General features: G+C 37.0%; 1 protein-coding gene across 1 annotated transcript in view; it reads right to left on the bottom strand.

Moving 5' to 3' along the window:
• Window positions 1-14,248, bottom strand: part of LARS2 (leucyl-tRNA synthetase 2, mitochondrial) — an 83,068-nt gene that overhangs the window by 27,357 nt on the left and 41,463 nt on the right. The window contains exons 11-14 of the mRNA XM_042888493.1: window positions 11,346-11,461; window positions 10,286-10,569; window positions 6,976-7,074; window positions 4,101-4,238 (exon numbers count right to left, since the gene is read on the bottom strand). Coding sequence (XP_042744427.1) covers window positions 4,101-4,238; window positions 6,976-7,074; window positions 10,286-10,569; window positions 11,346-11,461 — 637 coding nt within the window. The remainder of the gene's footprint in view (window positions 1-4,100; window positions 4,239-6,975; window positions 7,075-10,285; window positions 10,570-11,345; window positions 11,462-14,248) is intronic.

Genomic DNA, 14,248 nt, shown 5'->3' with positions numbered 1-14,248 from the left:
CTTGTATTTTATAATGCAGCTATGTAAAAATAGTGCCTTCTTATTCCACACGTTTGCTCTCTATCAGAGTCAAATCCGCTGAGTTAATGGCAACAACGAACTTTTTTTATTGGTTTATAATCCTTCGGGAAGAATGTGTTAGATTCCACTTGCAATTATCCATCTGACAGAACTGATTACTTAAGGGAAGAGGCAAATTCTGTGTAAATTTACTTGCAGTAACATGGTTGAACAAGGTGTAAGCGAGTGTGTCACCACACTCATCATGGTGGATTAAGCTGGAACAGATGAGGTAGTTGCTGGCCCCAGCTGCCTACCTGGACCTTCTCCCAGTGTTGGTTACAACAGGAAGGGCTGACTGGCTTGTGAATTAATTCCAGATCTGCTGCAGTTCACAGATAGCTAAAACAAAATGGAATAATTTGAGCTTAATCTGTCATTTGTATCAGTACCCAGAGGGTGCTACTTATGCTGACTTCTCAGCTCCATTTCAATGAATTAAAAACATATGTAAAAGATCACGCTCCATCTCCAGGGCCTCTTTAAACTATATTTACACCTTTACAATTATAGATGCCAAATGTTGCATTTGATATGAAAGCAACTGTGACATCTGTAAATGAATGGCATATAATATTTATACTGTAATAATGTGTATCATGGAGGAGATGGCTTTCCAAATCTGAACTCTGAAATTTTTAACTTTTGTTTTCAATCTCAGTATTATGTTAAAGGTTCTTAGTATAGAATTAAGGACTAACAGGAAAAATGACAATAAATTTGAAAGGAGGTTAAAAGCCAAACAATGAAGATTTTAATAAGGAAAATCCATCAACATGAAAACTATTACAGAATAATGGGGGAATCTCAAAAATTTGTCTGAATACTAGTTAACACTTTAAATGGTGACAGCTTTCATTAACTGAGATGTCACAGAATTTTACTAATTTAATCAGTGAACAGAACTGAGCAGCTAGAAAAAAGTCAAGAATGCAAAAGAGGGCAGTGTTTTTTAATGCTTTTAATATATTTTCCCTCAGAGCTGTGGGCTTCAATGCCATGACTTTAAGCTTCCTACTAGTAAGCTTGTTGTTTCTGATCACCTTTTTGGTGTCTGATACCCACCCTTGAGCTTCTGACAAAATCTAAAACATGTTCAAAACATGTTGTAGTATTGATAGAGAAGTTGCAACTTCCACATCAAAACAACTTAATTTGACTTCGTGGCTTAAAAACACCTAATGCTTTAACTTCTGCAGAGCTAAAGCAAGCAAGCAATTTTATGTATGATAAGGAATTTGTTAGTCACCTTGCATTCTAAATACATACATAAGCAGTACAAACAACATATCCTGGGGGCAATGCTGTAACATATCTTCACACATACAAGTTCTTAAGTTTGTGTATTACCTCAGTGGGATTCTCTACAGTCTTGAAAATTATTTCTACATAAAGCAGCTTTGATTTTCTCTGCTCATCACTAAACATGGTCATTGCTTTTCGTGCATTTTTTTGCATCAAAGTTGGAGTTTTCCCTCTCAAAATTACCATATTTAGACCAACATATTTTACACAGTTTTGGTGCTACTGCTCTGTCACAGCATTCCAAATTTATAAACCTGTAGGACTGCAAAGCCTTAAAATAATGCAGATTGAAAGGGACCTTTGGAGATCATTTGGTCAAATCTCCTGCTCGCAGCAGACCTAACTTCAAAGTTAAAACAGGTTGCTATGGACCCACTGAGATGATTTTTGAAAATACCTGATGATAGAGATCACAGAAACCCTCTAAGCAAACTGTTCCAGTGTCTGACCTCCTTTACTGTCACATCTTTTCCTTCAGTGCAGCTCTGGACCTTATTGTAGCCTGTGACTGTTACTCCTTATCATTTCTCTGTACGTGTCTGAGAAGAATCTTGTTCCATCTTCTCCATAATCCTCTTTTAGGAAGCAGAAGACTGCAGTTATATTCCCTCCTTAGCCTTCTACTCTCCAGGGTGAATACATCAGCTAAGCACAGACCTTGATAACAAAGACCAAAGAAATGATTGGCCTTTGTTTACTAGTTTGTTAGGCTGTTACTCTGCTCTAGCATCAGGCCAATATTTTCCTTGATATTCCCATCAATATATCTGCAGAAATTCTTACTGCCCTCACATTCTTCACAAGTTTCAATTCTAGATAAATTGTGGCTTTTCCCAATTACCATGGGCCTACCCAGTCAATTCTTTTATATTCTTCCAGGGGCAGCCAACCACAAAATCACAGAATCACAGAATGGCTTCAGTTGGAACGGACCACAAGGATCATCAAGTTCCAACGCTCCTGCCACAGGCAGGGATGTCAACCATTATATCAAGTACTAGATTAAATTTCCTAGGGCCCCATCCAACCTGGCCTTGAACCCCTCCAGGGATGGGGCATCCACAACTTCTCTAGGCAGCTGTGTCAGCACCTCCCCACTCCCAGTAAAAATCCTCCCCCTGAAGTCTAATCTAAATCTCTCCTTTTTTAGTTTAAAACCATTCCCTCTTGTCCCACCACAATGCCTGCTTCTGCTCTCCACGTGCTTATTTTTAGTGCTCGAGGTCAATCAAGATGATCCTTTTCAGCCAAGCTGTGCTCTTTTCATGTGTTTTCATTTCCTTGCACATCAAATTGGAGGACTGCTTACTTTGCAAACAAACCTCTTTTTCCTTGTGATCTCAGTTTGTAGTAACAGTACTTTAGCCACCACAGTTAAACAGGTAGAAAAATTTGACCAGCAGAAGAACTATTATATTTAGAGCTCCACTAGATGGCAGATAGACCAGTATTGTAAAGTACTTTGTAGCATTGATAAAGCTGCAATTACCTGCAAAAAAAAGCTCTGAAATTCTCTGCTAAAATAGTTACAGAAAGGCTCAACTTTCAGAAGCCCACTCTCAAAGAAGGAACAGCCTTCCTGCTTGCGACTATGCAAGCTGGAGACAACTGAGTGAAACAGGTACAGAAATCATCCATACCAAAATTTCAAAATGAAACAAATGAAATCAAAAGAATGAGTGATAAAAACTTGATAGTCTATTTTAATCAAATGATTATTAAATAACTCACAGAAATATTCCAGTGGCTCATTACCTACCTATTCCACCCTTTTCTGGTGCTCAGCTACTTAAATTCTGGTACTGTAGTGAAATCTCTATGTCACGTGTTTGTCATGTTCCTCTTCCGCATAAAGTTTGAGCAGTGGATACTTGTAAAGAATGAATGAGAAGGAGTTGCCAGCTCAGAAATTACCAAGCAGTGGTTCTCATGAGATCACTCATTCTGGCTTAATCTGTTGAAACATCTCTGCTGATGGGGTAACAGACAGAAAACACGTATTTCACTGTTCCACCACTTGTACTCTCCCATTTGAAGCACTCCTGTGATGGCATTTTAGGGTACAAACAGGCCAGAACTTGAGTGGAAACTGGGACATTAAGTTGGGAAACAGGCAGGACAAAGCATAGAAAGATCAAATGACTCATGTTCCTGCCTCAAACTTTACCCCTAACCAAAACAAAGGGTAACGAACAGTACAATGGCACACTACAACAATACAATAGTAACAAGAGTTGTTAAAAGTAATTAAGTAAAGTAACTGAAGAAAGATTCATCGACAGCAGGAAAAATACGCTTATTTTGCTATTATGAACTATTTTGCACTGTTCAGCCCCAAAACTGCAGTGAATTACAAGAGTATGTATACATGGTTACACTGAAATGAATGATATTAACATGCAGAAATTTACCTAATTTTTTAATAAGAGTACTACTCAGAATGCCTGAAGTTTCTGGCTTATGTAAGCCTTTGCAGGCTGAAAATCTACAGTAACATTTTACCACTTGCTCTAAGCCAGTTAATATCCATGTAGAAAAAAAAAAAAAAAAAATGCTGTGTATGCATGCCTACAGAAAATGCAACAAACTGTAAGAAAAAAAGTAGTTAGCCTAGTGGTTAAGGCTGACAAGCACAAAAACACAGGTTTATTCAAGGTGATCACAACAGTGTCCAGTAACACTTCTGCAAAGTATATGAGATCTGAAAGATTTTTATAGAAATATATAAGGCTTACTTGTGTTTAGTCATCTTTAGATCATGGCAAAAATGGCTGAAAAACCTAGCATAGAATAAGTGCATAACTGCGTGCTCCTTGCCTCCAATGTACAAATCCACAGGCATCCAGTAGTCAGCCAAGTCACGATTAAAGGGCCTGAAAAAAAAATGCAGAATAATTGGAAAAATGCAGCAGGAAAGAGGAAGATCAGCTCTGCTAATGTAGCTCGTCATATCTGACTGGACACCACTACTTACTGAGATCTACACGTGTATAATAAAACTTCTTTCGCCATCCTTTTAATCTTATGAGAAATGACACGCTTGTTAAATGGAAAAAAATAATTTCAACTGAGAAAAAGGTCCACAGAAGTATTGTTTTCATGTATTTTGAGTGTTAACTAAGATTTCACCTGTCACCTCAGAACGTGATGAAAATATTTTCTTGTTCTTTATAGCACTTTATTTTATCAACATCCTGTGGCTAGCATTTATATTGTTTATTATTTACCAACATCAAGTTTTACATAAAAATATATTGCTATGAAATACAAAAGACATGCCTGATTAAGAAAATAAACTTTTTTAGTAGAGTTCTGCATTGTTGCCGTTAGAGGGCAATGTAGCAGCTTAATACAACACCGCCCAACATTCAGTCAGATGGGTCGTCGTCCTCAAACCTAAGGATGCTCTGAGAATTTACAGGAAATGCTGGTGGTTATTTGAATTATCTGAGGCCACCTGCATGGTATCCTAGCATTACCTTATACTTTATTAAATATTCCTATACAGGCTATTTGTACATTCTTTAAACTATATTTCATGGCTGCATTCTAACAAATTTACTCAATCCGTCTTCCTGTTCAATTATTCCAACTGTAATTCTTGTGACAGCAATACTTTATTCCTCACAGATGAGCCCAGACACAAACCACAGATATGAAATTCACACCTTTAGTGCAGCAAGTCTATATTTAACGTTGTTCAAGTGGCTCCAAAATCAACAGAATAATTCTCCCAAATTCTAGGTTTAAGAAATGACTTGTAGAAATACAGGTTTAAGGATACGTAGCTTAACTGACAAAAACAAACAAAACCCCCAACAAATAAATTAAGTGGAGGTAGAAATCTAGTACAGAAATCTGCACAAATGCTTTTATTTCAATGTAAAACAGATTTGGCTACACTAAGCTGTTACTCTGACAGCTGGATGTTGCATATGCCCATTTCATCATCAACTGCTGGAAAGTTTCCTCCTGTTCATGCACAACAGCATATTTTAAACTGTCACTGGAGAGAACGCAGTCTCTGTAATTTAAATGATATTATTAACAATAAATTCACACTGTCACTAGAAGATGATCAGTGTGAAGCACAAGTGCTAACAGAACACTTTTCTTTAGGTTAACTGAATGAGTGCAGCCAATACAAAAAAATAACTGTCCAAATCACTTGGTACATAGTATGTATCCAGGCACTGCTCTGGGCAATAAATAAATAGTCAATTCCCTAAGAGCCTTATATTTGGTAACAATATCTAAGAAATGCAACTCTTTCTGTCATCATTACAATGCAGTACTGTTTCACTAATTCCTCTTTGGAAAAAAAAAAAACAAAAAACAAAAAACAACAAAAACAACAACAACCAAAAAAAACCAACTTGCATATTTTACTCTTATTTCACACAAAATCAGACAGCCAAATCTGACATTCTTGACGTGACCTTCTCAAAGCATGCAAACTTCATGTACACAGTTTACATGGACATCAGGAATACTAAAATGGAAACAACAATTAAAGCAAAATACACCTTACTAGACTCCTTCACCAACATGAAGCTCGTTATCTCCCACAATTTGTCAGGAAGACTGACATCATCTAGCTGACACTTTCCATTTATCTGTGCAATAACTGAACAACGTATGAAAAGCACAAAAGATTTGCTACCATCAGACTGCCCTACAGAACGGCTCTCAAAATACTCAAGAAACAGTAATGGACATCCATTCAGCCATGGTGGGTGGCAAACTAATTTGACAGGTGTGTGTAAAATGCTTTTGGACAGCTTAGTCAGCCTCTGTGCATGCTGCTTTAGTGCTGGTGAGACAACACAAGGCAGTATCAGTCACACTAAAACAGACAGACTGTATGAAGCAGATAAATGGCTAAATAACTACATCTTCCCACAGTGTCCACACTGCATTCTCTAATACACAGAACATGAAAAATCTCTTTTTATTAATTATGCATTTAGTCAGAGTAACACACAACAGAAGCTTCCTCTTATACCACCTCACTCTGGCTGTATGCATGACAAAGCAGCAAGACTTACTGGAGCTCTAAAAGAAAGGAATTAAGGTGATCATTAAGGTGTCATTCTTGGCAGCTGGAAGTTACACCATACTATCCCTCCTCCTCCCAGTGGAAAAGAACTACCTGTCTACACACCAGAATACTACTGTGTACTACTGTGGAGGACAGGCTCAAAGCAACTTACCACAGTCTCAGAGTTGTGGTAGGCTGTCACTCTTGATAGCATCCTCCTCTGACAACCATCTTTAGCTCCTTAGCTGAACACTTCCACTATACCCTGGCTCAAAAAGCCCTTTCATCCTGCACTTACACAAGCTGTGTCTACACATACTGCCTTTGTAGAACTCCTGGCATAGGAACAACCAAATACCAGAGTTTTGAAGCAATCCCTAGTCAACCCTTTGTTTTCCTCAGGCCACAGAGCAGACAAAAAATCAGCTTACTCAGGTTACTGCACAGGTTTAAACTGACTTCTGCAATGGCAGTTAAGATAGAAGCACCAGTGGATCTGGCCTATTTCTGCTCTTCTATTCAGTAAGTCAGGCTTGCCCACCAGGCAGCTCTGTATCTGGACCCCTTACCTGTCAGTGTTGTGAGGGTCTGTGTATCTCAGGTAATACCAAGCAGAATCCACAAATGTATCCATGGTATCAGTTTCTCTCCTAGCTTCTGCCTTACATCTGAGCAGGAAAGAAAGCAGCTATTGTTAAAAAGGCGTCAACCTTGTCACCAGAATAAACACACATGGGATGGTCATGGAGAAATTCATTTTTAAAACTGGAAGAGTCTGAACAGCTTGAAGAGTGATATGTTCAGAAAAACTTCAATGTAAGGAAGAGGTGCACGCTCTCCTTCCCCTTCCCTCCCAGACAAAACAAAATGCAAAACAAAAGCCTGAGCAGCTGTAAGATGAAGCAATAGCAGACTGTACAGCACATGAATGTCTTCTCAATCACATATTCCTGTAATTTTTTTAAGAAAAGTTATTAAAAAAAAGCAAGTCTTACAGCAAAGACAAGAATGTTTTGCCATAGGGTTAATGTGTAATTGAATATACGTCTCACTAGTTAGGCACCAGCAGACAAACCATGTGAAAAGCAATCAGCAGAAGGAGCGGGTGATTGTTTTTACAAAAGGTTTTTTTCAGATTCCATTCGTAATCTCCAGGAAAAAAAATAACTTAATTCAATTTCAACTTTCACTGAGATGCATCAAATCTGTTCTAGAACGTGTAGCACATTTAAATTCATAATAATCTTTTTTTAATTATTATTTTATTTTTATTTTGCAAGAAGTTACAGCAGTGAGAAACAGTTCTAAAAGATATTCTAGAAGCTCAGGTAATTTTCCTATAATTTCTCCCAAACAAATAATTTGTTTGTAGGAGTCGATAATCATCAATCATCACGTTTAATTTTCATTTGTTGCAAATGATCTCTCCTTACAGCTTGTAATGCTAAAAGAATGAGATTCCTCTAAAACAAAATTTTGCAGCCCATGGCAAACTTGTATGCAATATGCATAATAAATACCTATGTGGCTATATGTAACAAACATATACAATTTATAAATGCATGCAAATTTAACAGAATAGATATGCATAATAAATGAGCTGTTTCTATTTAATTTTTCCAGCTGCATCTTTAGTCAAAATCATCAAGCTTTATGTTTTTGCAGCAACTTGTATCTCCCTTTCTGCTTGATACTTCAGCTTTGCTTGTCGGGGCAAGTTGAGGAGGCTATCATCCTTCAGTATTTTCCTCCCCTTTCTCTGCCTCACATCCATCTCTATCAGCAAGATTTTCTTTAAACAGGAACAATGCAGCAAAATAATTTTACTTTTTAATATAGAATAGCCCTTTTATTAAATTGTACATGTGAGCAGGGACTTCTCCAACATAAAATAAGACAGGAAGCAGCCGGGCTTGTCAGTCATAATCAAGAATACCTTATAGTAATTGAATCACAACTGTATCTGTCTCATGCCTCTGCTGTTGCTCGTACTCTAAATGGACGTGGCTCGTCAACACAGAAGCAGCATGGGCATCTTTCAGAATTCAAACAACAGGCACAGCAGTGTAATCAGATTAGGTGATCTTCAGACAACTAACACAATTACCTGAACTTGTGTAACAATGAATAACTTAGACATCTCTTTCCATTTGTAATTGCTTACATAATTGTAACTTAGATGTGACTACTCACAGACTCCTATTTTTCCATCTTGCTTTCCGTATTAATTTGAGGTATTAAATGCAATTAATGACAGAAGATCTTATTAGTGGAGAGAAGGACTAAAGGAAGGGATGACATAACATCTCAGAGCAAGAGAAAACAGGAGGTACGGAAAACTGTGCACACAAAGGCAATAGATCAAAGGATCTGAAACTGCAGCAGACACAAATGGATGATCGATACTGAAGACAGCTGTCAGTTATGTAAAAATACAAAGCTAAACAAAAGTTAGAACTTAATTTCAGTAAACCACCACATTCTAAGCTGAGAAACTGATCCTCTACATCATGATTTCCAACTAAACAAAAACCCTTGATTATCTGCCTGGAGGTAGGGTGGCCACAATAACTATACAGAAGCAGTAAAGATTTGCTATACATCAAACTGACACTGTTGCAAAGTCAGCAATAAAATAATACCTGAATTGAGCACAGAAAGAAGCCAGGAGCATAGACAATAACTTTCAATTTGATCAGGAAAAAAAATTTAGATAAAATTAGGGATTTTAGACCTGGGGACTTGACTAAACCTGAGGATCTTGTTTAGTAAGGCTTCCCTGCAAGAGTCACACTTTAAAATAGGTTACTATGTGAAATTTTATTAAAGAGGCGTATCTGAGAAGAAATGCTCTGTGCAGAAACATGAAAATAAACACATTTGACTTAAAATACTTGTTAACAGCAAAGGTCAAAATACACATTTCCAGAGAACCACAGAGCTGCTTTGCCTAAGCTACCTAGTTAGTAATGAGAACCATATCAACATTCTACACTGCAAGTGTTGAAGTGAGATGTTGTGAAACTGCTGCATTATCAATGAGAGCCCTACGGCCATTTATGTCTGGTCCTCTTGCCTGGCAGACTGACAACGTACTTTCCATTTGGTCAGTCTGTGAGCAGTAATACTGCATTACACTGCTGATGAAAAACTTCTCTGGAGTAACGCATATTCTAAAAGTTCCTCCAGCAGAACATATAGACTCATCTCAAAGGACACAGCATTTACGCAGTCCTCAAGATCAGTCATCTGATTTTCACAACATATTTCTTGCTACTTAATTTAATCTGTTTCATTTCCTTCACAGTTGTGCTATTACAAATAAATATTACAACACAGACAAGATGCACATAATATCTCCTTCGATGTCAATTACATGCTGTCATCTGTAACGTACAGTGAATGCGATCCTCTGTGGTAAAGAATTACATAGCTGATAAGGTATTCATTTTCTTAGTAATAATATATTAAGTTAGTTCCCTTACCAAAAGGAAACAATTAAATAAACACCACAAGCTGTATATGAGCTCTGCTGGTGAAAGATAATGGAAATTCTTGCAGTAAATGAAGTGAGAGATACTGTCAAGAAATTGAGGGCATGGACAAAATAATTGTTTTCCCTGTTTCCTTTCTTCCAAATAAGAAGAGTGAGGTTTGTTTCAGCTTGCTTATAAAGAAGTACCAGTGGTGTCTGTTGCAAATACAGAGTTTTACAGAGTATGAAAGATGAAAAAACAACGCTGGGTCAGATAAACTGTACTTCCGGAACAGTACTCTGTGTCAGAGTGCTAAGTTGTCTACACACACAGAAAGAGCACATGAAACATGCAAGTATAAAGTGATCTCTCCCAGCCTGCAGTACATGCAGCATTCTCTCACCTTGGACAAGCACAGTTCACCCATTCTGGAACAGTTTCTAAAGGTGACGCTCCCTTCCCTGTAAAAGTGGTTACACTGGGCAGCACCACAGGTAAGTCTTCATAAGGCACTGGAACAGTGCCACAGTTTTGGCAGTGGATGACAGGAATAGGTGTTCCCCAGTACCGCTGTCGAGATATTAACCAGTCCCTTAATTTGTCACTCATTAGGTCTCCACCTATTCCTTTATTTTTGGCCTGCTGGGTAAGAGCTTTTAAAGCATCTTCTCGAGTCATGCCTGTGAACTGATGAGAAAAAGGAGAAACAGAAGGACATGGAAAAAATCATACATTTTATCAGTGAAAATGCAGGAATAGACAAAATTATTTCACAAAAGTAATTTCAGAAAAATAAATGTTTACGAACCTCACGTGGACGTCCCTCTTCTAATTTCTTAATAACCTCCTATCCAAGAGACTATTCACATACCAGCTACTTAATTTAAAGTCTCTTGCTCTAATGATAACGTTGACAGTCTGAAAAGAACAGTGCTTAGAAAGACCTCTTCAGCCTTTACAGATAAAATACATTTATATATTATACACATAACTACATTTACTGCTGATATTTTAATCAACTGCGTTAGGTTGAAACTTCCAGAGGTTCACCAACACAAGGTGTAGTTTGAGGAAATGTGAACAAACAGTAAACCACTTTTCTGTGCTCATGTTGGATTATTGTATTTATTACTTGCAAACACATCCTAAACATTTAGACCCTACCTTTTATCAAACAATAGACACAAAGTTCATACTCTACCAAATGCATCTTTCCAACTTGGTCTACTCTATGGCATAGCTGCCCACAGCAGGAGGATTGGAACTGGATGATCTTTAAGGTCCCTTCAAATTCAAACTATTCTGTGATTGTATGACTAAATTCTTCTTAGAAATCTGATAGCATACATCTACCTCAAGCCTTAAGAAGTAGAAACCTCTAATCGTGCATTATTTGGCACATTCAAGAAAACAGTTTACAGTGATAACATAAGATGGCAAGAATTCCAAACTTGTATACTCACCTGCCCAGAATTAATGACTTTCTCCAAACCATTTGGCAGTTTTTCAATGACCTCAGTGAAAGAAATGCTCAGATTCTTCGCTACTGCAGCATCTTCTGCACTAGTACTAGGAATCCCTAGGGAAAAAAATACCTGGAATTGACTAACAGGGATATCAATCATCATTTTGATGATAAAACATTTTGTCTCTATGAAACTCTCCTTATAATGATTTATGTTTGCTCAAGAGTTTGAAAATGTAAGAACAGTAAAAATGTTTTCCTGTTCTTTAAGCAGTAAAATTCAAGCAGCAATCATTATAGACACATTTTCTTAGTATTTCAAATGTTAATCAATGCCCTGTCTCCGAGCAGGCTGAAAATTATATAGTTCAGAAAGAGGCTAAAAATAAAGCAATACAATTTAGACAAATAATACATTTTAAACAGTTATATTTGCTAGATACAACAAAAATGTATTTCAATAATATAAATTTGAATTCAATTTGCTAATATGACAGACACTAAACAGGTTAAACATTCCTCTTCTTTTAATAGTAAATGTCATTTCTTTCTTCTGCAGTATGGTATTAAAATTTACCAGAAATCAATTGTCTCTAACATTATTATCTTTGAACCCACTAAGAAACCACACGATTTGTCGATACTCTCAATAAAACAATTTGAATAACACCAAATTTCTATTGAGAATGTAGCTCGTGAGAGCACTTCCTGTCATCAAATGAAGTCCTAGCAGTCACTGCATTGAAAGCACCTGATGTTTAATTTCTTTTCACATCTCATTATTCAGGTTGGCCACACATCTTGAATACACGTTCCCCTAACTCATTTCTTTTTATTATAGTAATTCACCAGCATCACAAAATGACATATTATCTTTAAATATTTCTCACTCACATTGATTGATGAGGACATCTTTCCTCCGATTTTGCTGCAGGTATTTTAAAATATATATTTTTTTCTACTTTGGAGGACTGTCTTTCAGAGTGAGTTAAGAAATGTCTTAACTTCATTATTTCAATACTATTTCAGAATACATGTGTTAGTGTCAGATGTATTATTTCCAAATTGAGATATATTATTCTGAATATCTTTTCCCTTTGAATTTGGTGATAATTCACTTAATATTTTCAAGAATCTTGCACAATTATTGTCGTCTTTAAAAGACAAAGAAGCTTATTCTAACAATCCAGTGCAAACATCAGGTTGGTGAAAACTGTAATAACTCTCAAGATACTGCTAAACACATTAGAATTATAAACATACAAGCTACTTGATTGAAAACCAGTTTATCAAGCATCCTTCTTTAGGCAGTGAAATGTTTGCTATGGTAAATTTCCAAATACATAAACTCTGTTAATACACAGGAATTTGGAAGCAGAAAACTCAAGAAAAGCAAACAAAGCTCCCCTATGGCATGTAACTCCCTAACTAACAAAAGACAAAATCACTACTTAATCTTTTCCGCAGAAATAAGCTCCAGCAATTTAAAGGCTCTGTTACAGCACAATCTATGTATCCTAATCTGACAAAGAGCCCTGCAGCCTGCAACAGCTGGCGTCACAATATGCTCTACAAGTGGAAATAAGGATATCCCACTTTTTGGTGTTCCTTCTGCTGAAATGATGATGCATTAATGTACTTTCACAAAGCTCAATAGCTGGCATCCAGAACTTCCTGCAAAGATCTGGTCTGTTTCCAACAGACATAAGGCCAGAGTACATGCCTGTGATCAAGCTGGAAGCCTTTACAGAAAAATAAGATTAGGTACCTCAACTGTTTTGCTTCTCATACGCAAGGGAAGGTTCTAGTTTCCAAAAACAGATTAACTCCTAAAGTGAAAGATGTGGACGTATTATAAGGAAGGTATACAGCCCAAGTGGATGGATTTCCATCGGCCTTGTGAGGGTCATCCAAGACACTTTTGCACAACGTTCCCAGTAAAACACTTAGAGGCATGGCATAGACACCTAAGTGGTTCTCCACAGTCAGCTGGTTCAGCTGATGTGCCACAAAAGCCAACACTGGCAGTAGTGTAAAGGAAATAAGAGTAGTAGAACCAGGGCAGAAGTAACAACCACAGGGAGGCAACAAAGGAGAGTTAAGGAATTAGGAAGGTAGTGTAATGAGGGGGAGCAAAAACCCAACAGTCAGCGCAAAGCTTGGTGTCTACTGTTGTTCAAGATAAACCTTGCAGATTAAAATGGACATGAGTAAAACTTAGTGCAATCTCAAATTTTTTACATTTTTGATGTCATCTAATCATATGTACTTACTTGTCTAGATTGAAGTACTAGACTTCCTGTGCAGGAAAGGAGTAAAAGTGGCTGCTTCATAGGGCAACTCTGAGAAGACCATTTCAGTAAATTCAGATTATCCTCTACCAATGCCCTCCTTTCTCTGTTTACGAAAGGAATCCCAGTCTTAAATAAGGGTCTAAAGTTATGGGAATAGCTCCTTTAGAGAAAGGGCCTAAGGACTCAGGACTACCTGAACGGAATTCTAACCTATTCTGAACTCTTCTTCTGATCTCAACACAAATATTGTCAGATACAGCTCAAACTTGGAACTTTTGTACACTTATTGGGCGAACTCTCTTTGAAACATTTCTCTTTTAATATTCATGTAATTTACATAAATGCATAACAATTTTTTTTTTTTTTAAAGGGAATAATCTGGGTTGTTTGGACAATATTTATGTCAAACAATGGTACAGTTATGTTTTGATTAAGAATGGTGAGAATCAAATACATGTGTCCTATAAGTAATCAGCCCTCCGACGATATACAGATCCTTAAATTTAGTTCATTAAATGAACTAATTTTATGATAGTTCCATTAAAATATATCATCTTGCATATCACTCTCCCAGACAGATTCTACATAGCTACTTTACCCATCCTTC

This window comes from Lagopus leucura, unplaced genomic scaffold (genome assembly GCF_019238085.1).
Source record: "Lagopus leucura isolate 7727_CA_CO unplaced genomic scaffold, USGS_WTPT01 Super-Scaffold_100157, whole genome shotgun sequence".
Classification (NCBI taxonomy): Eukaryota; Metazoa; Chordata; class Aves; order Galliformes; family Phasianidae; genus Lagopus; species Lagopus leucura.
Note: the sequence above shows the minus strand (reverse complement) of the source record. Positions and strands in the feature narration are given on the sequence as shown.